Here is a 27945-nt window from a genome sequence, read left to right on the forward strand (position 1 = left end):
CCTGTGGACAAGACTTTCAGACCTCGGGGGCTCGTGGTGTTAAACAGCCTGGGCTCCTCATCCAGCCGACCTGGATTTCACTCCCAGCTCTGCCGGTGACTTGCTGGATGACATTGGGCAAATGGCTTAACCTCTCTGTGCCTCAGTTTCCTCATCTGTAAATGGGGATAATGACGGTACCTCCCTCCTGGGATTTTGTGAGGCTTAAGGAAATTGGTACGAGTGGATCAGATGGTACATATGGAGAGCTGGATACATGTTAGAGATTTTGTTACTTCAGATGCCTGGGACAGGAGATCTTTGAAGTCCCTTTGAGTGGTGACAGTCACTGATTCCCTTTGATGGTGTGGTTTGGGCGGGGGTGGGGGAAACCCAGAAGGTGTGAACTGTTGAGTGGGAGAAGAGGAGGCGGCTGGCGTGAGGAGGGGGGCGCAGGGGCCTGCGGCATGCAGCAGCGCGTCTGCTGGACCCATCCTGCCATCGGGAAATTCCCTCTGAGAGAACAGATCAGAGATTGACACAGACAGTTTGGGCCGCTTTAGGAGGTCGGGGTTGGGGATGGAGGCTTCCCCTGGCTCTCTGACTTCTGCCAGGACTGAGAAGCCAGATGGAAACTTCTGCTTGTTTCTTTGCTTTTATTCCTTGATTCTGTCTGAATTCCAGGAAGATAGCTTTCCATGAAAGACACACACAGCACGTGCCAGAGCGCTCGCCATGAGCCTCAAGGTGTGAACTGTGAGGGCGTTGTGTCTCCCATGGCGACTGGGGCCGAGGGTCCCACCCTGCCAGGCGCAGCACCCCGTCTTACAGTAAAGATTTCGTAACTTGCCCTTTACCATCCTCCCATGAAACGTGTGGATAACGCAACCCGCCTCTTACGTGCGGTTTCGAAACCCATGTAATTTCATAGCTATGATGGAGGAACAAAGGGAAGGGAATCTGTAATAAAATATCTACTTGAACATGTAAATGTCGGGACGAGACTCCGCCACCAGGTGGACAGACACCCGCGCCTCTCAGCAGCCCCGTGAGCGCCACGGCAGGCCAGACAGGCCAGGTGTGCGTGACTCAGAGTCTGAACGCGACACAGCCATCAGTGACATGATTTTCTGAAGTTGTGAACAGTTCTTGGCAAAGTTCTTAACAAAATTTAAAAAGAACTGTCTTCCATCCTGGAAAATTCAATAGATAATTAAAAGTGTGCGGAAAAATTTGCCTTGTTCTATGTAAAAGTGAGTTAGGTTCCTGGCTCAGTGGATCTTTATAAGCAAGTTGTTCACACCCGGCAAGGATGAATACTTCGTTAGTGTTCAGCACTGGGCTTTTGCGTCCCCCACCCCCTACCTCCCACCTGAGGACCCCACGCCACAAATCTCCAAAATGCCTTTGAGGAGGCGGCCACTGGCCTAGACAGAAATGAAAAGAGCATGAGTTGCTCACCTGTCGTTAACTGGTTGGAAGGAAACCATAGTGTGTGCAGAGAGATTTGGGATGACATGTGTGGGTGCAAGCGTAGGCGGACCACTGGTGGCAGAGGAGATAGATGGCTTCTTGGCCGATGTTGAGAAAACCCAGAGGTCCCCTGAGATGTGTCCCCTCCTGCTGTCCCTGAAGCCCCTGTGCTTGGGGCTTATCACACAGGAACCTGGGCTGAGAGGGACAGGGACTTGCCCAAGGGACAGGCCTGGCTGTGCGTGCTGATTGGTCCAGGGCTCCAGGTCCTGCGGGAATGTCTGGGGCCACTCAGAGCCCCAAGGGGCAGCTATTTCCAGACTAGGACTTCTCCCCCTCCCTCCAGGGCCAGCCTTGGAGCACCTTGATCTGCAGTTCCTGGAGTCCTGGCTGATGGCAAGTTAGCCCAGGGTTCCTGCACAAAGTTGTCCACCTCCTTCGTCTTTTCGGCTCCCTTCTGTAAGGCGGGGAGAGAGATGGGTGCATGGGTTTGCCGCCAGGCAGAGAGGCAAGGGGTCCTCCAGGAGACAGCTTTCCCCTACTGGTGCATCATGGGGTCCCTGCCTCCTGTGAGACCTGACACCTGCCCCTCCCTTGCACTCCTGCTCCCAGCTCCAGCCCCTCCCTTCCTCCCTCCCTCCCTCCTCTCTGCGGGTACCTGGGAACGGGTGGTGCCAGGCCTGGAAACCCAGCGGAAGCTGAGGAGGGCTGGCGGCCTCAGGGCTGGCCTGTGGTTTGCTGCCAGGTGGGTGTGGGGACTTCTCACTCCCTAGGAGTGGGTCCGTAGTGTCTGGTGGAGGGGCAGGCTCCAGCACATCCGAACCTCTCTGGGCCCTGCCCGGATACTATGTGACCTAGGCAACCCGATGACCCTCTGTGAGTCTCAGCTTTCTCATCTGGAAAATGGGAGCAGTAATCTCTGCCCTTAATTCATTTAACAAACATTTATTGAGCACCTACCGTGTGCCAGATGCTGTCCTAGAGGCTGGGGACACGGCAACAAACAAGACGAAACTTCTTGCCCCCAGAAAGCTTGCAGTCAAGTAGAGGGAGACAAAATAAAATAAATGTGTAGCGAATGATGAGAAGGAATAGACATGATGGGGACATTCAGGCAGGTCGAGTGGGAGTGGGGGGTCCAGTGATGCTTCAGATTGAACTTCCCACCCTTTCTGCCCCATGGTCCCCTTTGGCAGTCAGGCGAAGCCCACATCCCTTTGTTAAAATAATGTTTTTTTAAAGAATAAAATAAAATACAAAGGATTGCAATAGAAACCTATTATATTAAAACATAACGTTTTTAAAAATTGTGGTAAATCTGCTGCTCTGTTAACGTGTTAAATAACAAGATCTAGCAACGGGTCTGATGATGACTGATTTTGAAGTTGTGATGAGCACAAAAGATATTTAGAGAAACCTGCCCCGTCTGTAACGTGATATCCGTGTAACGTAAATGTCTGTGATGTCTGTTGGTGACAAGGTCACAGGGACTGCTGTAATGCTTCTGTGGTTTGCTGCCTATGTTCATACTCGAGAGAGATGCTAAATTTCAACGAGCCCTTAGGGACAATGCAATTTGTTTTCTGTCCCAGTTCCTGGGTCCACTCGGTTCTAAGAGGCGGCCACAGATGCCAAGTTAAAAACACCTACCATAGATAAAGTGACCAGGGGGTCCTCCCAGAGCCGGTGACTTTTCAGTGGAGACCTGAGGCAGTGAGGTGAGAAAGAGTGGCACTTCAGGAAACTGGCCAGCGCTGCTGTGGGCCAGGGCCACTGCTCCAGGGGATGGGGCCCATCCAGCCTGGTGTTCGACCCTGTCACTCAGGCTCTGGGCTGTTTACCTAAACTCCCCATCCACTTGGCACCCTGCAGCACCAAAGAGGTGATGGAAGGGTCAGAGCCCAGGAGAGGACCTGACTGGTTGGGGGTTGGGGTCCAGGAAGAAAATGACCTCAGAGTAGGAGGAAGGGACGGTCCCGAGGTGGGCAAGGGCCCTGAGGCCACCTGCCTGGCATTTTCCTAGACCTTCTGTACTTTCTGTTTCCAGAAATCATGGAAAGTACTCCTGTGGTCTGAGAGTGAGGGGCCAGATTTGTTCCTCTGACCCAGGACTCCAGGGGCAGGTGTGGTTTGCATTTCCACTCCTGCCTCCAGCCGGCTGGCTCAGGAAAATTCTTCTAGAGAGGCCCCTGTTTGAGTCACACCTCCATTTAAACCCCAGCCCACCCCCACGGCCCCAGTGTCTCAGAAGCCCTTGTGTTTCTTGGTGTGGCCCCAGCAGCTGGGCTGGTTTACTTGTGTGCTGGATTCTCCTGTTTCTGGGGCTGGAGTTTTCACTTGCTCACTGGACCAAAAAGGCCCCATCGGGGTAGAGACAACCGTAAGCTGCGGGTCCCCGCCCTGAGTTCTCAGTTCCCACCTGTGAAGTGGGGCTGTCAGAGTCTGCCTGCCCTGGAGGATTGTTGGGAGCACAGGCACAGCAGACGGGCCCACTGGGGCTGCCTCACTCAGTGCCCACCCTGGGCCAACCCTGAGGGACGCAGGTGCACTAGGCCATCAGCCCCTCCCCTCAGGGAGTCCCCAGATCTGTCCAGAGATGGGGGTGCTTGGAGGCAGGGGAAGGGGAAACCAAGTCCGACTTGGGAGATCAGCGAGGCTCCGCCCACACGCTCCCCTGTCTCAGAGGGCATGGAGGCTTTGATGGAGAATGGGACAGGAGGGGCCCTGACATCAGTGGCGGTGCTGGGACTGTCGGGTTGCCCTTTGAAGAAAGCTCCTGGGGCCAGCCCGCTGGTGCAGTGGTTAAGTTCGCACGTTCTGCTTTGGCAGCCCGGGGTTCACCGGGTCGGATCTCAGGTGCGGACATGGCACTGCTCATCAAGCCATGCTGTGACAGGCATACCACATATAAAGTGGAGGAAGATGGGCACGGATGTTAGCTCAGGGCCAGTCTTCCTCAGCAAAAAGAGGAGGATTGGCAGCAGATGTTAGCTCAGGGCTAATCTTCCTCAGAAAAATAAAAAAGAAAGCTCCTTATGTTCTACCATTCCAACCAGTAAACCCAGGAGAAGCAAAGAATGAAATGCAGAAGGTAGAAAGAACACTGTTTGTGGAAGGTAAACCTTTAAAACCTTTACCTGCTTGTTCCCTGGGGAAGTCTGCCTCAACATGAAAACCATCGGAGAAATCACAAACGAGAGGGAGAACCGAAAATGCAAAGCAGCTCGGTGTCAGAAAGTGACACGTGAGGCCAGTGAATGGGGAAGACCGATCGCCACGAATAGGACATGGAAAGTGTTAACACGCTTAATCTAGAGCGATCGTTCCAAGGCCTGAAACCTTCATAGCAAAGGACAAAAGAACAGGAAGCGATAATCTGTGTTGGATTAGGACAGACGATAACGCTATAAAACGTTTCAGTCTCACTGGGAACAGAAGAAAGACAAATGAAGTCAGGAGCATTTCAGATCTTGCGCTGGATAAACTGGTCACGGTGCTGCTGGCACGGCAGCGGGTGGGACAGCGGGATGCGGCTTCACACCAGTCACCAATCATGGTGACTCTCTGGAGAGTCACCTCACCAGCGACATCAGGGCCGATAAATACGTCCCAACCCTCTGACACGATGAAATCACCCACCACTTCTTGGAATCTGTTCTAAGGAAATAAGCAGAGATGTAGACAAAGATTTTTATAAACAGAAGGTCATTTTCGTTTTATTTTAAATGGTAAAAAGAAAAAAAAATTATTATTTTAAAAGTTTTTCCCCTCTCAGGAATTTTGAATGGAGACTTTGGAGCCAAATGTCTATCTAAAAATAGACCAGAGTTCTGGAAATAACAGTTGTGTCTACAAATGAAATGTCTGCAGCTCCCAGATCAGTCCTTTTCAGCCCCAGCTGCACCCACCAATAAGAAATTAGCAGCGACATAAATGCCCGAGAGTAAGGAGGTGGATAGATAAAAGATGAGGCTTCCATGAGTTGAAATATTTTGCAGCCATTAAAAATCAAGTTTAGGAAGAATTTTTAATGACATAGGAAAGTGCTTACGATGTAATGTTAAATGAAAAAAACAGGGCATGAAAATATGTATTTTAGTATCCCTATAACTATGTAAATACACAAACGCACATACAAAGGACTGGAGGAGAAAACACCCAAATGTTAACAGTGTTTATCTTTGGCCAGTGGAACCACAGGTGATTTTTTTCTTGTTTTTATATTTTCTGTGTTCTCAAAGTTTTCTGTAAAGATCACTAGTTACTTTCAGAAAGAAAAAAGTATATAGACCCGTCCTTGCTCCCCCTCCCCGGATCTTGAGGGTCTCTGGATGGAAGGAGCAGCAAGAACAAAGGCCAGGAAGCAGGGAGGAAGTCATTCAGGGTGAGCAGGACGTGGGGCAGGGGAAGGTGCCAGATCTCCCAGGGCCTTGAATGCCGACCCCAGCAACTTGAACTTTACCCAGAGCGCCATCGTCTGCCCAGGTTCGAAGGAGAGAGACCTGCCCCTTGGGGAAGGTTAGGGGCTTCCAGGGGTGATGCGCAGCAGGGTGTTGTGAACAGCTCCGGGTGCCAACGTCCTGCCTTTGTCCCCACTCCTCCAGGAAAGAGCTTCACTCTGACCATCACTGTGTTCACCAACCCCACCCAAGTGGCCACCCACCACCGAGCCATCAAGGTGACCGTGGATGGACCCCGGGAGCCCAGACGTAAGTGCCGAGGCCACTGAGCCCCCTGGGCGAGGGCGGCGGGTCTAGCGGGGAAGGGCAGCAGCCGAGGCCAGAGAGATGGCACTGTGTCCTGGGACCACCTCTCTGGGAGATTGTGGTCTCTGCTGTACGTGCCCACACACTGCGTGCCTGCCAGCAAAGCCCTGAACATTCTGTGCTTAGCCCCACACCCCCAGTAAGGAGGCTGGGAGGGGAGGTGGCAGAGTCCGCCTGACCCCGTCCCCGTGGGGTGGCTGCCTGCTGGGGGCTGGCGGGGGGAGTGTGGGTTTGCATCTGTTAAGGAAAGGACAAGGGTGGGACGGCCTTCAGATAGGGTGTCTGTGGGTGTACGGGTGGGTGTGGGTGTGTTCGGGGCCGGAGGTGGGGCCAGATTTGCTGTACTCCACCCCAGCTTCCTCTGCCAGCGGCTGAGGGAGGGAACCACCAAAAGCAGGAGTTGGTCTGGCTGTGAGGCCACATCCCCTCCTCGGAAACTCCTCTCTGAATCTCAGTGTGTGACTTAGGTCTCACACAGCGCAGGCGCTCTGACCCCAGGACCCACACTCCTGAGATCAGGAATGCTCGTTTGAGTCTGCGGATATTTATTGAGCACGTACTATGCACAGAGAGCCCTGGTCTTTGCATTTTAACATCAGAGGGTTTGTGTTGAATTGCTTCTGCCTGCCGGAGGCCCTGGATTTGCAGTCAGCTTAGGGAACCTGGAGGGGCAGCTGCACAGAGTGGGCCAGAGACCTGTGTTCACTGAGTGAAGGAGTGAATGAGTGAATGAATGAAACAGAGGACCAGCTGGCCGTCTCTGGACTGGCTGCTTCCTGAGCTCTGACCAGAGCTGTTGTCTGGACTGCCCCTGCCGGAGCATCTTGGCCTGGTGGATTGAGAGCTGCCCAGTCTTCCTTTTTCTTTCTACTTGTGGCCCTTTGCAGTTTAGAAAATCCTCTCAGAATTGTTATCTCCTGGGATCCTCGAGGCAGCAGGCCAAGGGGTCACCCACTTCCAGCAAGGTGAGACTCCAGGCCTGGGGACGTTGTGAACCCGGCTGGGACCTCCCACTGTCTTAGGCGGAGGAGGCGCCTGGTCTTCTGGAGGCAGCCTGTGACCGACCCCCTGACAAGCTCCTGGTCTCTCCTCAGTGCCCAGGAGGCTAAGAATGGGAGTGTGGCTGTGCCAGTGTGTCGTCAGTCAGGGCCACCGAGGCCTGGCCCTGGGCCGGCCCTCTCTCCTTGGGAATTAAGCAGGCCTGGCTCCCCATCTGTCCAGTTCCTGGGCCCACTCCAGCATCCTGGGAAAGGCCCAGAGCTGGGCCGGGTGGCCCTGGAAGGGTTTTCCTCCAGGCCTCTCAGGGCTACCTGCTCCGGCCTCCCTTGAGCTTCTGTATGTGGCCGTCCGGCCGGCAGGCATTCAGCTCCCAGCCCACACCTGCTCTGGCTGAATTTCTGCTGGGATTGGACATGGACGCGTCTGTGCCCCTGGCCTTGAGCTGTGTGGCCCTGGGCAAGTCTTATCTCCTTTTGGCTTTAGTTTTGTCATTTGTGAACCGGGTCAGTGACCCCAGGAGTGTCAAGACGGCGATGGCTGGGAAGTCCTTGTGAGTCATAGGCCATGGTGGTGTGGAGAACAGATTCTGAGCCATTTGCCTGGCTGGGGGCTTTGGGCAAGTTGCTGACCTCTCTGGGCCTCAGTTCCCTCCTCCAGGAAGTGGGATGAGACACACACACCACCCCCCCCCCCCCCCCCACCGCAGGCCTGGAGATCAGTCAGGGCATGTGGATAGCACTGACTATAGCAGAGGGAGGGTCCTTGTGAGTCACTGGATCCGTGGTGTTAAGTTATCACTGGTACCTGGCCTCCCCCAGCGCTCCTACCACCACCACCATTAGTCAGTGGTGGACCTGTCTTGGTCAGCAGTAGGGTGGCTGCAGAGAACCCCAGAAGTCTCCATTGAAGGAGGCAGCATCCTGCTGTCAGCCTCAGGAGCAGAATCGGGGTGGCCGAGCCGCAGCTGGGCTGGTGAGATGCTGCCCCATGGAGGAGCCGCTCCTCAGGGCGGCACGCACCAGCACAGGGGCACGGAGCTGGTGTCTCAGAGCTCACTGGGAACATTCCCAGGGGCCCGGAGTCCTGCAGACCCTGCTCAGCCCAGAGCTGCCCACCCTCCCCCACTGAGGCCCCTGGATGAGGGCGGAGGCTCGGCCCTGCCCTTGGGAGCCCCCAGTCCTGAGGAAGCTCCTTCCTGGGGTGAGCTGTTGGGGAAGGGATGGCACAGGACAAAGCAGCTGAAGCTGGAGGAGACGAGGCAGCAAGAGAAAGGGAAAGAAGCTGGGCCGGGAGACAGGCTGGAGTCGGAGGCCAGGCTTGCTGTGCGCCCTGAGGCAGATGACATTCCCCTCTAGGCCTAGGCTTGGGCCAGATCAGTGGTTTTAAGGTGACTTGTTCAAACAAAATCTTATCAAAAGCTTATTAGTAGGAAAGAGCGGACGTGGGCGGGGCCAGTTCTCCAGGGCTCCCCCCTGGGGACCTGCTGCTTGGCAACCCCCTCCCTGGCCCTCAGGCAGCACCCTGATTCCAGCTCCAGCCTGCCCTTCAGTCTGTGACCTTGGACAGATCCTTCCCCTTTCTGGGCCTCTGTTTCCCGCCTGTAGGAGGTAAGAGGCCAGCTCAGCTGCTGCTGGTCACCAAGTGCTCCCTGTGAGGCAGGCCCTCTGCGCAGTCTCTGTTAGCTGATCCTCGACAACCCCAGGAGGAGACGGGGCCGAGAAAGCCGCTTGCCCAGGGCTGAGCTGCGGTGCACCCCAGGGCCTCCAGCCGGGGCTTAGGGAAGTGTGGGCCACGCCTCACTGTGCTCATCTGTCGAATGGGGACGATTTCATAGCATCTCCTCTGGGGAGCTGTGAGCTGCCCCCGGCCCGCAGGAAGTGCCCGAAGGCCCCCGTGGATTGTCGCCAGAGTTCCTTTCTAGGCTCTTCTCCTGCCTCCTGACCCCCCACCCCATGTGAGGACCAAGCCTTCTGTGGGGTGAGGTGGAGTGGGGCCGGTCCCGGGAGCCAAGGAGTGGGAGTCTGCAGATCCCCGAAGCAGGGCTGTGGGTTCTGTGGCTGGGTCGTTCCCCTCGGGTGCCCTGCGGAGCGTGCCCCATCTGCAGCCAGGTGGCCGGCTGGGTTTGGAGGCTGGCTTGGTGGCTTCCTGCCTGTGTGGCCTCGGTTTCTGAGGTTCTCAGTGCTGGTGTCCCTCGCAGTCACTGGGGGCTGGTTAAAAGGCAGATGGCTGAGCAGGATCCAGGATATGGGCAGGAGGCCTTGCAGGGCCTGGCAATTCTGGCGTGGACCACAGTTTGGGAACCGCTCACCCCATCTTCCAGGCTTAGCAGGTACTGCTACCTGGAAGGGTAGGCAGGACCCCATTCGTAAACCTGTCTGAGACAGAGGGGGTGCTTCTAGCATCTCGCCTGCGGGCCCTGCCTCCCCAAAATGTCCATGGAGTGATTGCAACCAGTATTTTCCTGGGCACCTACCATGTGTCAGCCACTGTTCTAGAAGCTAGGGACACTGTGATGAACCCTACAGATGGGCTGTGGCCCTCTTGGGTCTCACCTTCTAGGAGTGGGGAGAGATGGTAAACAGTTGTCTTGTCACCACCATGGCCCACAAGGCACCGCCTCATCTGTCCCCCACTCTGGCCACCCTGACCAGTCTTCGAACTTGGCAGCCACACCCCTGCCTCAGGGCCTTTGCACCGCTATTCCCTCTCCTTGGAACACCCTTCCCCAGACACCCCCAGATGTGTGGCTCACTCCTTCCCACCCTGAGGTCTTCATCAGACTTCTCAGTGAGCTGTTCCCTGACCACCCCGTTTCGGTCACACACACAGCCCTCCCCTCCCCCACCCCCCCTCCCCGTATCCTTCCTGGCTTGAATTTACCTGGAGCACTAGTCACTTCTGAGACGCGCTATAGTTCACGCACTTACTTCATTTATTCTTCACCTTCCTCCACTACTGTGTACTTTCCATGGGGCAGAGGTTCTTCCCTTGGCTTTGCCAGGCATGGTGTAGACCCTGGAACACCCTGGTGTAGACCCCAGAGCTCAGACATGAGCACACAGTAGGTGCCCAGTAAATCTTTGTTGAATAAACGAAGTGAACAAACAAATGATCAGCTAATGTAACTAGGTTGTGAGAGGTCCTGTGAAGAGAAACGAAGCTGGGGGAGGGGTGGGAGTGTGGGCGATGGGACATGGCAGGGGGACAGGGGACAGGGAGGCCTCCTGAAGAGGTGACATTTGAGCAGAGGACTGAAGGACGAGAGTAAACAGCCATTGTGGCTGCCGGGGGCTCAGAGGGCACAGGCAGGAAAAGGGACCCTAAGCTGCTGCTGGGCCTTCAAGGGGCCTAAAGTTGTCACAGCTGTGTCCTCAGCTCCAGGTGTGGAGGGCGCGGGGCCGCCGGGGTTGAGGAGAGGCAGTGGCTCCTGGCCTCCGGCTCCCACGATCCCCATGGTCCCCAGGGAGTGCGCCCAGCAGGAGGGAAGGGGTTAACCTCAGACCTCCTGGGTTCCCCTAATCAACCCCAGGCCGCTGGAAGCCCCAGTCGCCTCCCTGCCCGCTGGCCCCCCGCCAGCCCCACTCCCTGCCCAGCCACGGACCGCTTTCATCTGCTCACAGGGGGCTGATTCACGGCAGGCCACCCCGGGCCCAGCACCCGCCTGCCGTCCGCGCGGTTGTTAAGAGTCGGGTGTAAATCTCCTGACAGGCCACAGAGTGGGCCCCGGGCCCGGGTGCCCCACCCCACGGCTGGGCAGACAGTGGCTGCTGTGTCTGGGTTGTGGCCACACCAGGGCCAGGCCGAGCAGCCGAGGAGGCGGCCGAGTGGCTTCAGATGGGCCCACATTGTTCCCCACAGACGACGCTGTTCCAGTGGCCCTGCCCAGCTCTGCTGCTCCCCGCTCCCGGCCTCCGCTGGCCTCCTGTCCCCGTCCCACCAGGTGAGGCAGGACGCTGAGCTGCCCTCTCGCCAGTCAGACCTCAGTGCCAGCACCCAGCTCTCTGCTCTTGGAGGTCCTGGGGAGCCAGACCTCAGCAGCTGAGCTCCACACAGTGCGCTGACCATTCAGGTGTGAGCTTGACCATGTGCCACCACGTTACCATCTGTAAAGTGGGGGTGACGGCCCCAGCCTCTCAAAAGGTTGTGGCCCTGGGAGACGACACGCATGGCCCACCTGGCATAGTGCTTGGCACCTGGCAGATGCCTGCTAAAGCGGTTGCTGCTTTCATCACGGGGCTTCTGTTGGGCCAGGGTGACGACGGGGGATGGCCCTGATGCTCCCTTGGTTCCCCCAAAAGCATCAGGTGGCTGGCAGATGTGGGGGCCGCTGTGCTGGCCCAGCTGCTGGTGATGAGGGATGCCCTGGGGATGGTGGTGAGGGAGCCCCCAAACCGGAATCCAGCCCTTGTCTCTGGCTCTCACATGCTGTGTGACCCTGGGTGAATCACACAGCCTGGCTGGGCTCAGGCTTCCTTCCGCCGCCCCTGTGAGGTTGGGCCCCCCACTGTATATTGGGCAGAGGGCCGTGGAACCCAGAACGCCTTCCCCGAGGGCTGGCCCCCCGTGGACTGTTTAATTCCCACAGCCTGTCCTCCTCCCTGGGAGTTAGAGTACCATCTCTGTGTAACAGATGAGACAGCTGAGGCCCAGAGGGTGAGCACTGGCTGGTACAGCCCTGGGCCACCGGGCTCTGCCCCCATAAGCGAGGGTCAGTAACCAAGGCGACGGCTGAGGGGCTGCCTGGGATCAGGCGACCCTGCCTTCTTTCCTTCAGGGGAGCTTGGCTGCTGGGGGCTGACAGGCAGCCCAGGCCAGGTCCCCTGGGCCGAGGTGGCACTTTCCCCAGTTGTTCCCCATCCTCCCTGCAGTTGCTCTACTTCTAAACACGCAGGGTCTGTCCTCCAGCTCATCCTCACCTTCAGGGGTTAGCTGGTATGATAAGCACTTTACAGTGTGGAAACTGAGGCCCAGAGGAGGAGAGGGACTTGGCGGGTTAGAGCAGGGCATGGTTACAGAGTTGGACTCTCAGGGCTGAGCTGCAGAGCAGAGCAGCAAAGGTGGGGTCCACTGAGACCATCTCCTCTTCCTCTCCCTGGGCCTGTCCTCCTGGACCTACAGAGAGCCGCTCTGTGCCCTGGGCCTGGGCTGGGCCCTAACACCCATTGTCTGGAGCCCCTGATTTTCAAAACCCAGGCTCCTTTTCTGAAGGATGGGCTTCGGGAAGAGAAGGTGGCCAGTTGCCTTCTGTGTCACCTTGACCTGTCACGGCCCATCACTGAGACTCAGCTTTCTCACCTGTTAAGTGGGGACAGAACCCCCCCTCATGGGGATGTGCAGGGGGAGACAAGGCCGTGCGTGTCAGCTTCTGAGGCCTGGAGTGGAGGAAGTGCTTGGAGGTCGGCTGCTGTTTGCATTTCCGCTCCTCCCAGCTACTGCTCTTAGCCTGCAGAGGCGCTGCAGGGGCTGGGTGCTGGGAGAAGGGGGCTTCCTGGAGGAGGGGCTCTTGGGCTGGGCCCCAGAGGACAAGAAAGCATTCCTGGCAGGGGCTGCACCTGAGCTGTGGCCCTGATGTGTGGGAGGTGAAGAATATTCAAGAAACTCTGGGAGTAGCAGCAGCAGGAGGTTGTGGTGGGTGGGCCCTGGAGCGGGCAACCCTGCCTTCTTTCCTTCGGGGAACCCCACTCGGACCCGTGGCTGATCCTTGCAGTCTTAAAACAGGGACTTTCAAAGCTAGAGGAGCCCCAGCGAGCAGGCTATGCAGAAGGGAAACTGAGGCACAGAGTCTGCACAGACTGGGCTCCAGGTGACCAAGTGAGCTGAGCCAGAGCTCCCCACCCGGCTCCCAGCGTGGCTGCCGAATGAAAGAGACCTTTCTGCAGGCCCGTCTTTCCTCGGGCACAGGAAGTCCCCTTCTGCTCCCCGTGGACGGCCTGGGCCCCGTGGCTCTGAGACTCTCTGGCGTCCTGGCCACGTGGAGCCGCCTCAGCTTCCCTTTGCCCCTCCCTGGCAGTGGCTTCAGCATTCCACAGCCACACAGAAGCAATTCCTGAAGTGCCGTTAAAACTCCCCTCCTCCTGAGTGCCTGCCCCATGTGAAGGCAGAACGGCAGACGGTGGGGGCCAGATTCCCTGACTCATATCCTGGGTCCCAGACCAGCCACTCAGCACCGGTCTCCACTTGAAACCTCAGTGGCCTCATCTGTACAATGGGAGCAAAAAGGAAAGTGTCAAGAGAAAGCGTGCTGGGCTTGGCATTGGGGGTCTGGGTGCCCAGTGCTGGCTCTGCATCCCAGACACGATTTAGCCTCCTGGCTGAAGTGTCCTGGTCTCTAATGTGGGGGTGATGACCCTGCCTCCCTTGGCACAAGCAGAGGCAAAAGTGACAGTGGTGATGGCCCCAGACCCGTGTGCATGGAGAGTGTCCACAGACCTTGTTTGGCTGACAGCACGACCTGTGAGGGTGCCGTGATGGGGGCACTGTGGCTTAGGGTGGGGGACAGGGAGTGTGACTTGAGTGAGGCCACCAGGCTGCAACAGCAGGGCCCATCCTCAAACCCAGGCTGACTGTGAAACCCGCCCTCCTTCCTCCGGGCCGCAGGAGTGCCTGTCAACCATACACAGTGTGACTCAGAGACGGGACTTTATTTGCCAGTGACGATAACAACAAGGCCTGAGGTTTTGCACTGGCTTTTGTGTAGCCTCATTGGCTGCCTTCAAGCTTGTGGGTGACTAAGACACCCAGATCCTTTGCACCCAAGCTGCTGTCAGGTCAGTCTGCGGTCTCCACGTCCATCCAGCCGCCTTTCTGCCTGTTGAGATTGTTCTGAATTCGTTCGTCCTCCAGCTTGTTCACAGCACCCTGGCCTTTTCGGTGGCCTCAGTAGCAACGGCAGCATTTCCTCTGAGGCCTGCCAGGGCTGAGGGCTGAGCCCTACGACTCTCCCCTGGAGACCGCCTCCCGAGGGACAGCCTTCACTCAGTCCTCAGTGACTAAGACGACACAACCAACCAGAAAGAGGAATCTTGAACCTGGAGCTTGCAAACTGGCAGCCCCCTGTGCAGGCCAAGTCCTACAGAGTGGCTGATGGTTTTTGTTTTCTTTTTCAGTATTTGAATTAATTGTCAACATGTAAGACATGGGAGATCTCACATAAAAGCAGGTTTGTGGCTTCTCCTGGTGAACTGAATGTTCTGGCAACACTGGGCCCACCCCTGGCAGGGTACCGGTCAGCTGGGCTGCGTGGCAACGGCCCTTCTCCAAGGCACAGCCTCTCCAGTCTGCCCCAGTCCCCACCCATCACTCTTGCCTCTTTTGCATGACTTGCCTGGACCCCAAAAGCATCTGAGTGTGTAGCCCCAGCTCCAGCCAAACTCACCTCCTGCCCATGTCTTTCCCTTGTTGCCCAGGGTCCTGGGAGGCAGCACTGGGGGCCTGGCTGGAGGCCAGCTGGTCTCATTCTGGCTGCCAAGTGTCCCTGGGCCTCCTTGGAGGAGAAAGTGGGGTCCCTGGCTCTTGGTGCCTTGCCGAGCCCATCGCGGCTCCCAGGACTCCCTGCTCCATTCCTCAGGGCTCCCAGGTGCCCCCTTGATCTGTGGTGAGGTGTGCAGGCAGCTGGGGGCCTGTGGGTACCAGAAGCCATGACATCCCCTTTTGGCGAGCAGAAATCAGGCCCCTTCGAAGGCCTCTGACTTGGTCCCCTCATTCCCAGCGGGGGCAACAGTTGCTTCACACTTTGCCAGGCCCCCAGGGCACCATTTTCCAGGCCTCTGAGAGAACAGCAAGTGATTGAATTCCACTTCCCATCTGCTTCTCTCTTCTTCTCTCCATGTCAATCTAGAAAATTCCACGTCACTCAGACCCAAGGTCTCAGGCAAGCCTTCTGCTCTTCCTTAGCCCCTTCCCACGCTTCTTTTCCAAGGGATCCCAGGTCCAGGAAGTCCTTCCCCCTTCCTTGCTGTGTGACCTCAGGCAAGCCTCTTCACCTCTCTGAGCCACAATTCTCTTGTCTGTGAAAAGAGGGCTGGGCCACCCTGCTGCCTGGCCTCCTCTGTCACGTCCTGTGAAGCAGTGAGCCAGCCTCCGATGTTAGGCTGATCAGGAGAACCCAGGACTCTTGGGCCCTCCGAGTGAGCCATCCATTCGGAGTCTGCCCTGGGGAAGCGCCCAGACACAGGGAGGGGTGGATGGGGACGTGCCTGGGAGCCCGTGTCCGCTGGAGAGGAGTGGTGAGTGGACTGTGGCCTGCGGATGTGACGATCAGGAACAGGGACGCAGGAGGCACGGCGCGGCAGTGCACGCTTGTGGAGCCCTCCCTCTGCCACAGGGAGGGCCCCAAGGGTTTTGCAGGGACTCTGCTCTTTCTGTGGGGCCGGGCTGCCCTCCCCATTTTACAGAAGAGGAAACATGACGCTTCTATGTGTGTCTGGAAAAGCGGGTTACAGAATGATACAGCCGGGCAGAGACCATTCAGGACAGTTCCTTGAGAAGCTTGCTGTGTGTTTCCTGGCATGTGAAACCCAAAACAGGCTGGAAGAAAGACTCCAAACCGATCACGTGGAGGACTTCCGGGGAGGGGGCGGGGCCGGTCTGTCATGCTTTGATTTTTGTAGATGTTTATGTGTTCCTTGAGAAATGTAAAATGAGTCGTTGGAAAAGTGGTGTGTGCATGTGTGTGTGTTTGTGTCCCTGCAAGCGTGATGTCATTCAAGAAGCCTTGAGGGGCCGGCCCGGTGGCGCAGCGGTTAAGTGCACACGTTCCACTTCAGCAGCCTGGGGTTCACCGGGTTCGGATCCCGGGTGCGGACATGGCACCACTTGGCAAGCCATGCTGTGGTAGGCGTCCCACATATAAAGTAGAGGAAGATGGGCATGGATGTTAGCTCAGGGCCAGTCTTCCTCAGCAAAAAAAGAGGAGGATTGGCAGCAATTAGTTCAGGGCTAATCTTCCTCAAAAAAAAAAAAGAAAAAGAAAAAGAAAGAAGCCTTGAGGGTGCCCCAGCTGGCTGTTTGAAGGCAGGGGAATGGCCTTGACCCCGACTGCACCTCTGGAGCATGGGAGACGAGGCTGGCATCCTTCCTGTGCGGGCCGTGGCAGAGGGGTAGTGGGAAATGGTGGCAGGTTCTCCAGGGGGTGATGCCCCAAGCCAGGTACGCTGGTGCCCTGTCCGCAGCTTCAAGTCAGAGATGGCAGCACAGCCCCGACTCGTGCCCCGCGCCGCTTCCCAGCATCCTGGCCAGTCACCCCTTCTGTCTGAGGCCCAGAGAGGAGGAGGCGTGTGCTGGGGTCCCGGGGTGCCCAGGGCTGGAGCAGCTGGCAGTCGCATTCTGGCTCCCAATTTTCTTGCGGATGTGTGTGGAGAGGGGGTCTGAGACGCTGGTGGCCGAGGGTGGCAGCATTCCTGGGTTCCCCCTGTCTCCCGCGGGGCCTGTTTGAGCCCCTCTCCTACCCCATTGCCGTGGGTCCCGTTCTGCCACAGAGTGTGTTGTAGGGGGCTCCATCACAGGTTTGGTTTAAACACGGAGTTCACATCTCAACTCCACAACTTACTGTGCCTGTGGCCTGGAGCCCCCTTCTGAGTAACCCTGTTCACACAGGAGGGTGGGACCACGGCAGCCCCCCGGCGGCACAGAACCATCCTTCCCTGTTCAGAAAAGAGGGCAGTGGTGACCTATGGGCTCCCCCTGTGGAGACACTGGGTTAGCCCTCAGGAGGGACTTCCCAGTGGACTAGGCATTTCTGTCCCCCCTCCCGAGACCCTCGGGGACCAGCTGCTGATGGGCTCCCCGTGCTCCTCAGGGCACCGGCAGAAGCTGGAGGACCAGACCAAGACGTTTGACCGCTTCGGGGACCTGGAACGGCTGCGCATGCGGGTGACGCCAAGCACGCCCAGCCCCCGGGGCTCGCTCAGCACCACAAGCCACTTCAGCAGCCAGGCGCAGACCCCCATCCAAGGTACGGCCCCGCGGGGGCTGGCGTGGGGGGCAGGTGGACGGGGGACCTGGAGGAAAATTCGTCCGAGGATCGTGCACTGCACCGCCCTCGTTTTGTGAAGGAGGCGGCCGGTGCTCACTCGCTCTGCAAATATTCCCGGGGCCTGCTCTGTGCCCAGTCCTGGGCCAGGCCCTTCATTCATTCACTCCGCAAACATTGATTGACACCCATGTGCCATCGTGGTGCCTGGCCCAGGGATCAGCATAAACAGACAGCCACAGTCCCTGCCCTTCAGGAGCCCCCGTCCCCTGGGGGACATGGGCACTGATCCCACAGTGCCCCCACTAAGATTGGGCAGGACTTGCCCAAGGAGCCTGCGACAGACACGTCCCTGCTGAGGACACCCGGGTCCCCCAAGCCTCGGGTTTCTCATCTGAAAGTGGGGTGGTGGCGGCCACCTCGGCCTGGGCCCGGGAGACTTTCAAATGACATTCCTGCACTCAGGCAAACTTTGTAAGCCAGTGGGTGATGTTGCAGCCCTGTAGAGATACAGTATCACCTGGGAAGGGTCCACCCACCCAGAGACCCCTCCCAGACAGGAAGGCGGAGGGAGGCCTCTGAGCTGAGGCCCGAGACGAGGTGTCTGTCCCCGCTGCCTGGGATAGACAGAGCACGCACAGTCGAAGCTCGCCCTCGGCAGGCCTTCCAGGGTACACAGCCGCGGGGCACGCAGCAGCTGCTGGGCAATGGCGGGGTCGGGAGTGTCTGCTGCTCTCCAGGTTTTCTCGGGCAGTGGGCTGGGGCGCAGGAGGCTAAAGCACGGCTGGCCCTCAGGCCAGGCCGGGCAGAGAGCGCTTGTCACCAGTGCTGGACAGAGGCAGGAGGGCTGGCTGCTGTCCGCACTGGGGTGGGGGTGGGGGCCTTCTTTCTCGGGCCTCCAGGGTTAGACCCCCCCCGCCGGGCAGATGAGTGAACTGAGGCTTCAGCAGTTCCAGGCCACCCTTGGGCTCCACAGCACCTGTCCCCAGGAACTTCCTGCACTTCTGAGGGTACAGGAGGGGATCCCGAGCTGGAAGAGCCTGGGGTGGAGGTGCAGTCCGACTCCCGCCTGCTGCATGCCCCTCTCCTTCGCAATGCTCCAGGCTGAGCTGCACCGGCTGGGTCGGTGCGCAGGGAGGCCTGGCCCCCAGCCCTAACATGAGCGTCAGGCACGGGGCTGTGGCAGGGGACCTGATGCAGCCCCTCGATGCGAAGAGAAGGGCCTCCCCGTTCTGGCCTAGGAAGCTAAGCCCCCAGGGTGGGAGAGGCCCCAGCTCCAGCTGCTCTGAGCCCGTGGGCTGTCGCGTGTGAGGTAGGCAGCAGCTCTAGAGCCCAGGGCGGTGCGGGGGGATCTGAGCTCAAGAGGCAGTGGGAGGAACCCTGCACTCTGCTCACGCCCACCCCTGCCCAAAACTGCCTGTGCTCCTATCCCCCAGGGCCGGCATTTGTCAAGATACGGTAGCCTGAGCCTCCAGGCCCTCCTCTGCGGAGGGCAGAGCCGGGGCCCTGCGGGTATCGGGTCCTAGCCAGGGAGACCTGCAATCCTGCAAGTGGGGGTGAACAATGGCCTCCTGTTTAGCAGCTCCCGTGGAAGGAGAGCCCCCCTCTGCCCTCGCACACTTGTGTGGACATGGCCTGGGAGTCAGTGCCTGAGGGAGCCTCCGGCAGGCCCAGCCACCCGCTGTCCAGCCCCAAAGGGCCAGGCCGGACCCCGCAGCAGGCAGAGCCCCTGCCTCCACCAGGCTGGGAGGAGATGAGGTCAGGCCTCTGTGGGACGGCGGCTGAGCCCGTCCTTCCCCTTCTGCTGCGTCCTGAGGCAGGACCCCCAGCCCCTCCTGACCTCCACACAGCCCTGGGCCTCGGGCGGCTTGTGTGGCCCTTCACCTCAGCCTGGCCTCCGCTGCCCCAGGCCTGTCACCTTGGAGTGAGAGGAGGGCCCTGGATGCCAGGACCAAGGAAGGAGCGTGAACTTTGCAGTGGGGGACCTGGCCAGGAACTTGGGCTTTACCAGGCACTGGCTGTGGGATCTTAGGCAAGTCGCTTCACTTCTCTGAGCCTCTGTTTTCTGGTCTGTGAAGTGGGAAGAAGGAGGTACCTGCCATAGAGGGGTGTTGACAGGGCCAGCTGGGGGAGTCGCTGTCTCTGGCGCTCCCATCCTGGCGGGAGCAGCCTCTGCCTTCAGACCCGTCCAGAGGCTGCCTGTCAGGACACCCCACCAGCACTTCTCTTGTGCCTGTTAATAGCTTTGACCTCAGACTTTGGTCACTGGCAAGCAGGGCCGAGGCCCCCAGCCCTCCGTACCCCAGCCCCAGCCCCGGCCGCGGCCGCCCACAATGGGGGCTTCTCCCAGCTCAAAGGGCCCATTCAGCTGCCACGCAGCAGCTGGGGCAATTTGGAGAAGAAAATAAACATTTCCTCCCAGTGTTGGGGTTGGCTGCTCGACAGCGGCCTGGCCAGCTCTGGTTTCCTGGGGCTACTGGGCTGGAGGGGCGGGGGCGGGAGCCGAGGGGGTGCCGAGGGCAGACGCTTCACCCAGCACCCTGGGAGGGAGGCAGGAGGGGACAGTGGCAGGTCCGGGCAGGCCGCCCACAGCTGGGTGAACTCCGAGGGCCGCACACACCCAGGCCCACCTCGCACGGCCTGGGGTCCCCGTCTGGGTTTTCTCTGGTTTGAAAATGGGGCTCCTGTGGGGCGGGCGGCACTCACTTCCCAGGGCTCAGAGCGGAGGCGGTGGCCTCACGCTCGCCATGCTTGGGGTGCCAGGCACCGCCAGCAAGGGCTTCTGAGACGAGGGCGGGCACCTCCCACCCCCTAGGCTTCCGCGCACCACTCACCAGCCAAGGGACCTGTGAGGGAGGGTCCCAGATGTTCCAGAAAGCTCCAGTCACCCTGACTCTTGCCCCTGTATCTCCCCACCTCGAGCCCAGGAGGAGCGTCCTTCCATTCTGATCCACACCCAGGCCCGGAGCCTGCTGCCGAGGGAACACTCCCGGCTGAATCAGGAAGACCCCAAAGCCCAGAGAAGTCACAAGTCTCACCTCAGGGCACACAGCCCCTCAGGCAGATCTAGGGAAGCGAGAGGCGTGAGGGCACCTGCGCCCATATGAGTCCCAGCAGGCAGGGCCCCTGGCGCTGGCCAGGCCAGAGGCTGGTCATTCTCCCTCTCCTGGCTTTTACCCTTTGCTGGGATGGGACACAGGGGTTGGGGCCAGACAGACTTCACCTCGGGACCACTGCTAGGGGCTCGTCCACCTCCACGCTGCTGCCCAGAGTCGCACCCATGGCCAGAATACAAGGAAGGCCCGTGTCGGGCTCCTCTTTGCAGGGCCTGGAATGGGCCACTTCTCCTGGGTGCCCAGAACATGAGGTGTCACAGCCTCCGCAGCGCCAACCCTCATCGGTCCTACTCCATGCCCAGTCTAAGCGCTTTACATGTAGTAACTAGTTTCATTCCTCAGAACTGTTCTTGTCTCCATTTTTCATGTGGGAAGACTGACACACAGAGAGGTTAGGTGACTTGCCCAAGGACACACAGCTAAGAAGTGTCAGAACCAGGATAAGTGTCTAGCCACAGACCACACAGTTAACTTCCATTCTCTGCTGCTTCAAAGAGGGGACGGCTGCCTATCAGGCACATATCAGGGCTCAGAACCAGGAACAGTAGGGTTTTGTGCCAGGTCCAATGTGCTGTGTGACCCTTAGGCAAGTGCCTCACCCTCTCTGGGCCTCAATTTTCCTACCCAGGGAGTTAGACTCAATCCCGAAGTCCCTTTGAATGCTGAGGTTTTGGGGATCTGTGATTTTAAAGGTGAGGGGCAGAGACTGGGACAGCCTTGTCTTTGAGCACAGTGAGGAGTCAAACTCTTGGGGAAGCCAGGGCAGGGCCTGGGCTGGACACTGGGTCTCCCTGTGACAAAGGCAGGGTCCAGGCCGCCAAGCCCCTCCAGCTGCCATCTCGCTTTGCTGCCGAGGCAGGTGAGGGTGGCATCTGATCAGTCTGTCAGCCTGAAGGGCAGCCCTGGAGACACAGGCCCAGAGCAAGGGGGCAGGCAGGATGGACAGAGCTGCTGCGGACCCAGCCCCCACGACACAGGCACGAGCTCAAGTAACCCACCTGAGTGCCTCCGGGCAGGAGAGGGCAGGAGCTGCGCACACACGCCCAGCAGAGAGCAGAGGCCTCAGATGAGTTCCGTCCTGCACGACTTCAGGAGCATCCATCTTTCTCCCTCGCTGCCTGTTTCCTTATCTGCAAAAGCCCAGCCCACTCCAGTCTTGCGGGCCGCTGGAGACCCTCTTCACATCCGCGCTCTCGCCAGCTCTTAACCATGAGGGAGGGGGGGAGGCGGAAGCTGCCGGCCAGGCTGCTGGAGCCTATGCTGGCCCCTCCCCGGCTCCGCACACCCCCCACCCCGGGCCAGCTGGGCCCCCTCCACCCCTCAACCGGCCTCTGTGCCGCTCAGCTGTGCAGAGGATCCCACGAGGGGAAGGAAAAGCCCCCTCCTTCTCCACCTGCCGGGCAGGCCCCTGTGGCCCACGCACCTGCCGTCACCTGCTTCCCAGGTGGGGGCCACATTCAGAGTCAGGCGGGCTCCAGCCCCTGAGCAGCCCAGGGCAATAGGAGCGGAGCAAGGTCTCGAAACAGGGATCCTCCAGCAGGGCCTGGGGAACCGGGGCCCCTTGGTGGTCCTTAAAGAAGGGCCCGGGGGGTGTCGGGCTGCGACTGACTGCCCTCCTTGCTGTCCTGCAGGCACCTCGGACCTGAGCCCTTTCTCCGACCCCCGCCAGTTTGACCGCTCCTTCCCAGCGCTGCCGACCCTCACGGAGAGCCGCTTCTCGGACCCCCGGATGCATTACCCGGGGGCCATGTCGGCCACCTTCTCCTACAGCGCCACGCCCTCGGGCACGAGCATCAGCAGCCTCGGCATGGCCGGCATGCCGGCCACCAGCCGCTTCCACCACACCTACCTCCCGCCGCCCTACCCTGGGGCCCCGCAGAACCAGAGCGGGCCCTTCCAGGCCAACCCGGGCCCCTACCATCTCTACTACGGCGCGTCCTCTGGCTCCTACCCCTTCTCCATGGTGGCCGGCAGCAGCGGCGGTGGTGACCGCTCGCCCACCCGCATGCTGGCTTCCTGCACCAGCAGTGCCGCCTCCGTCGCCGCCGGCAACCTCATGAACCCGAGCCTGGGCGGCCAGAGCGACGGCGTGGAGGCCGACGGCAGCCACAGCAACTCGCCCACCGCGCTGAGCACGCCGGGCCGCATGGACGAGGCCGTGTGGCGGCCCTACTGAGTGCCCGATCAGAGCGGACTGCTCCTGCTGGCGGCGGGAACTCCAGGAACCTTCCCGACTAGTGGCTGGCCCAGCTCCGAGGCTCAAGGCAGGAAAAGGACTTATGCTCCTGGGCCATCATGGGCCCAGGCTCCACGGTCCTGGGGCGCAGGGCTGGTGGGGGGCTCAGGGAGCATCTGGTCCAGCCACATCTTTGTACAGAGGGGTAGGGACCTCCCCCAGGACACTGCCCCAGCCCAGATCCTAGTCATCTCAGCCCACATTCCTATGGGAAAACTGTCCTTCTCTTGCCACCTCCTCTGGAATGACCTGGCTGTCCCCAGCTGTGCCCGGTGCTGTCATGGGGTCCAGGTCTCCTGGGACAGAGACCATCTCTGTTCCGGGGAGAGGTGGCATTTGCCTACCTGGCTTAGCCTTTTATCCACAGGGCCCTGGAACGCCCTCCCCAACCCCCACCTTCCTCAGAGACCCTGCACCCCCTGGGCCCCGCCCTCCCTCTGCATTTATGCAAATCGAGTCAGAACTGGAAGTGCCCCCACCCTGCGGAGGGGCTCCCCTCACTGTATAGATGGGGAAGGAACCCACCCAGAGGACTCAGAAATGGCTGGCAGAGATGGGATAGAACACCCCCAAGCCAGTCCCCTCAGCTCTGCTTCCCCACAATTCCTAACAGCTAAGAAGCCCCCATCCCCGTCCCGGCTGTCTGTGGGTCCCAGGCCCCAGAGTCGAGTCACCCATGGCATCGGGTCCCTAACACCAGGGAAGACACCTACAGACGGGTCCTCCATGCACTTTACCAGCCCGAGGCATTCACCTTCTGTTCTCTTGGTGGGGGCCAGGATGCCCCTTCCCCCTAGGCTGGTCTCCAAATTGCCATTTTTGGAGAGAGCACAGGGACCAGATAGGACAGGGCCTGGCAGAAAGCACTAGCGTGAGAGGTCATGGGGTCGGATGTCAGCATCCCGGTCTCACCCAGGTCCGGCCAATCTGTGCACCCCCAGCCTCATGGGACGGCCCAGTCAGCTCTTCCGGCCTCTTGACACTGCTCTCCATCTTCAGCCAGGCTGTGCTCTGAAAGCAGTCTTGAACAAAAATTAGTTTTTAAAGCTGATTGTAGAAAAAGAAGCTCCAGTCAAACGTTTTCAAACGCACAGTCTCTTACAGGTGAAGCCCCAGGGTAGTGAGCAGGGTCCCCGCCCATTCTGAGAGTGTGGAATTGCTGGGGTCTCGGCACCCCCTCAGGAGGTCACCTTCCTTCAGCAGCATCCTACCAACCTCCGCCAAAAGCCGACCCTGGTGGGGACCACGGCAAATGCTGGTGACATTTGCCCGAGGGGACGCGTGGGTGTCCTGGTAGGGCTGGGTGGGGTGTGGGCGTTGGGGAGCTGTGGCTGTGTGACGGCAGCACAGAAGAGCTGCGAAGGGCGCGCCGGCCTCCGCCCCAGCCTCACTGTGCCAGGGGTAGAGGATCGCCCCTTCGTTTGCACATGGGGAAGCCCGGCTGCCCCAGGCTTCAGGCTGCCTGGATTCTCGTGTGAGTTCTTAGTTCCAGGGCTTAGTGGAAAAGGACGAGCAAACTCTTCTAAGGGCTAGAAAGCGTGTGGTTTTCAGTAATTATTTCAGCCACATCCTCTGTGGACGTGGAGATCTCCCCTACAAAATGCTCCTTAGTGGTCGTTTCTGTAACAGCACTTGGCCTGCCATCCCACCCCCAAACTGTAACCACATCCACATACCCACACCGGATACACACTCGGGCAGGCGAGGAAGTCCTTCTGGTGGTCTTACTCGGACTCCTCCTGCTACAGTTTCTCTTGTCCTGTGCTCACTGGAAAGAGCAGTCTCCATCTCATCAGCATGGCTGCTGGGGGCGTCCTGCTGACCCCCGACACCCAGGGCCTCACCACCCCTTCTCAGGAAGCAGCTCCAAATCCATTGCCCTTGGACCTCCACTCCTGTTCTCTGTGGTTGTAGACTGGCTTCAGGCCCACGTGGGAGGCCCCCCTTGGGTTCCCAGTGCCCAGCACTTTGTAGCCCTCCCCACCCCTCAGATTACTCCCCCTTCCTGATATCCAAGCCCTGGTGGGGGCAGGGACAGGAAATAAATTGACCCCCAGCCCACCCCCTAGGCGAAGGTGATGGCAGCCATGCTGGGTCTGTCTTTTAAGGCCCGTAGTGGGTGGACAACCCGGGCTGGTAAAAATAGGTCCTTATTTACAAGGCTGCTTTAAGGTTGTGCAAGGCAGACACACGGGTGTAAAGCACAAGGAGATGAAGAGCTTTTGACACCACGTTACTGTAAAGCTGTTGGTGGTGGGGACAGATCCTTTGTGACATATTGTCATGCTGAGGCGTCAATACCTGCCACAGTCATTTCTTCCGTCAAACCGTCCCCAAGCTGGGAAAAGGGTGGGGAGGGGTGGAAACCGCTTTGCACTATAATTTGCTGGTGTGTTTGTTTTTAATGCACAACTTGCTTGTACAGTAAACTGTCTGTCTTCTGTACTATTTAACTGTAAAATGGAATTTTGACTGATTTGTTACAATAATATAACTCTGAGATGTGTTGAAGGATCCCAACGCCAGACTTCTGGGGCTGTGTGCGTGGGGGGGGGGGGGAGGATGGAGACCACCCCCAGGAGGCAGGGAGGAAGGGGACGGGGGCCCGGGGCAGGGACAGGACTAAACCTTCTGCTCTGAAGGTGACCAGTACCTCAGCCTTCCTGCATCCAGCTCCATCAGGAATGGCCACAGAGACCACCAGGCCAACTGCAGCTGGTGAGGCCTTCTCCTGGTGTGGCTGGAACTGCAGGGGAACGTCAAGACAGGTCTTCAAGGTGCCACCACCCCTTCTCCCCTCACAAGTGGCCCTTAAGGAGGCAGTGCATCTGATCCAGCCTCTTCCCCGGGCTCGGCGTGAGGAGGAGGCAGAGGCAGGTGGAGCATCAGGCAGCCTTGGGGAGAGCCCCCCCCGGGGACCTGAGTTTGCTGGAACAGTGGCGAGTTAGCAGCCATCAGAACTACAAAGCAAGCAGCTACGTCAACTCCTTGTTCTGCAGACGAGGCGACTAAGGTGCAAAGAGGGGTGTCATCTGGCCCCACATCTCCCCAGAGATGTTTGTGGCTGATGGTGAGGGCTGTGGGTGTGATGGTGTGAGGACCTGGCTTGGCAGCCAGCAAGAGGCCTGGACCACTGTACCCGACCAGTTGGGCCTTGTGGGGGGCACTTTTCATAAAACAGACCTTATTTTCGAGTGAAATACTTCAAAAGCTAATCCCAAGACTTGGCCCTGTTCGGTTAGGTTGGTCTGCCTGAAACCCAGCGCCTGACAGGAAGTTCTGGTTTCCCCAACCTAGACCCTTGATCCCGCCCCTCCGCCCCACAGCGTCCCTCCTGTCCCAGGATGGCCTCCTGCAGGATCCCAGCCGCAGCTGCAGAATCTCTGCTGTGGGTCTGCTCTGAGTGGCGCCTGCCTAGGCTGAGCAGGGCTCGTCCTGGAGCGGCATCTGTAGGCCAGCACTCTGCTTCTGTATGTGTGTTTATTTGGGGTCACTTTGTAGGGAATGAGGGGACCGCAGTTCAAGCCCCTCCCCACCAGCCACACTTTGGTGCCACAGCTGATGGGAGAGGCACCCTGGCCTCCAGAGACCCCCGCTCAAAGCTCCTTCACCTTCACCCCAGCGGGCACAGACCAGCCCGCCCAGCCTCCCAAGGAGAAAACGCCCAGAGAAGGCCAGGACTAGCCCAAGGTTTGAGGGCCCTGGGGAGCGCTGCAGTAACCACAGCGGCCTGTAGGTGGCAGCAGGCAGGGAGAGAGTGGCTGGTCGCCTGCAGAGAAGGGAGTGGGGGCTGCCTCAACTGCGGCCAGAAGGCAGGTTAAGTCCCAGGAAGACCTTCTAACCTCAGGGGGTCATCTGCGGAAGGGCCTAGGAAAAGTCTTGATGTGGAAAAGGAGTTTTCTTTCCTCCTTTAGCTACGTGGCTGTGGGAGGTCCCTGTGCTTCTCTGAGCCTCCTTATTGATTCGTGAGCACCCACTGTGGGCCAGGTATGCCGTAGGATCGCAGGTCCCCTGATCCTGAAAGGGCCTGCTTTGGGACCGGGCTTTGCTCGGTTTGAAGCAAAGGTTGACATCCCTGGGCCAGCAATCCCAGCCTCCTGGAGCCCTGGCCCAGGTCCCCTCTACCCCCCTGAGCCACTAGCAGGAGCTCAGGACGTGAAGCAGCCAGCCCAGGGTGATGAGGCCATTTTGTTCCAGAGTCTGGGAGCCCTTGGACTCCAGAGTCGCATTTTAGCGGCTCTAGAGTCCTCCGATTTGGGCTGGACCCACAGAGTCACCAGCCCCAGCCCCACAGCCCGTGGCTGGCCTGGCGATGGGCTGAGAGAAGTGGTACAGGCCTTGGGGCTCCCAGAGGTGGCCTCCTGGGGCTGGGCTCTGCTTGGCACCTCCTGAGGGGGAAAGTGGTCCCAGATAGCCCTGTGACTGCTGGGCTTCTGGCCTTGGGGATGGCTCTGGTTTTTATTCTGAGAAATGGACATCCTGACATGGTTTCACTGGCCCGAGATAATGACCTGTGCCCAAAGGGAAAATTCTGAGGGTCTGAGGGGACTGCTGCGAGGGCTGACCTGGTGCAGGGCCAGCACCAGTGTTATGGGGAAGGGCAGGGCTGGTCACAGACCCAGGCCTGCCTCACCCCTCCCCTGCCCCAGGCTGCACCCCATAAACACAGCCTCCCAGGCTCCCCAGCCTGGCCCAGGGGCAGCTCTCAGCCACACCAGACGCCCAGCGTGGCCACGTGAGCAGGGAATGCACCTCAGTGGGTCGGTTCATTTCGGGGTCATAAATGAAATGAGCTGTCCAACGGACGGGGGTGGGGGAGCAGAGTGAAAGCAGGAACTGTTCCTCATGGAAACCCAGAGAGCCCCTCGTTCCTCCCCACGAGGGCTGGGGAGCCGGGCAGGGATGGGGGCCACATCCCCCAGCATCCGCATCCGCACCTGTGTGGTCCAGCGGCTAGAGGAGCCTGCAGAGCCGGGTTCCAGGCTCCCTATTTTTAGTTCTGCAGCTAAACATGCACTGTTTGTTTTATGTATTTATATTCGCCCGTGGGGAGAGCCTGCCCTGGGCCCGGCCTGGAGGAAGACCTCGGCCGAGGGGAGTGGAGCAGCCCTAGAGCCAGCTTTCTGGAGCCACCCTCCCTTTGTGCCCACGCCGACTGCTGGAAACAGTTGTGGCATCACTGGTGTCCTATGGCTGGCAGCTGTTTGGGCCACCCCACCCCGCTCTGCTCATTGGGCCTGGTGTATGCGAGGCCTTGGCCAGAGTTCATTCACTCATTCACCAAACATAGATCCAAGGTCCGCCCCACCCACGGGTGCCAGACAGCAAGGAAAAAAGGCGAGTAAGTCAGAGCCGTGCCCCTGGGGAGCTCAAGGAGCAGACACACAGGGAAACAGGTGTGCTGAC

At 59.0% G+C, this 27945-nt stretch overlaps 1 protein-coding gene across 1 annotated transcript in view; it reads left to right on the forward strand.

Annotated features, from left to right (window-relative positions):
• The window catches only part of RUNX3 (RUNX family transcription factor 3), a 63060-nt gene extending 38003 nt beyond the window's left edge, over window positions 1-25057 (forward strand). Inside the window, exons 4-6 of the mRNA XM_070510676.1 lie at window positions 6057-6161; window positions 17014-17169; window positions 21935-25057. Of these exons, the coding sequence (XP_070366777.1) occupies window positions 6057-6161; window positions 17014-17169; window positions 21935-22479 (806 nt within the window). The 3' untranslated portion in view covers window positions 22480-25057. The remainder of the gene's footprint in view (window positions 1-6056; window positions 6162-17013; window positions 17170-21934) is intronic.
• Window positions 25058-27945: the final 2888 nt, after the last annotated feature.

This window comes from Equus asinus, chromosome 5 (assembly GCF_041296235.1).
Source record: "Equus asinus isolate D_3611 breed Donkey chromosome 5, EquAss-T2T_v2, whole genome shotgun sequence".
In the NCBI taxonomy this organism is placed as follows: Eukaryota; Metazoa; Chordata; class Mammalia; order Perissodactyla; family Equidae; genus Equus; species Equus asinus.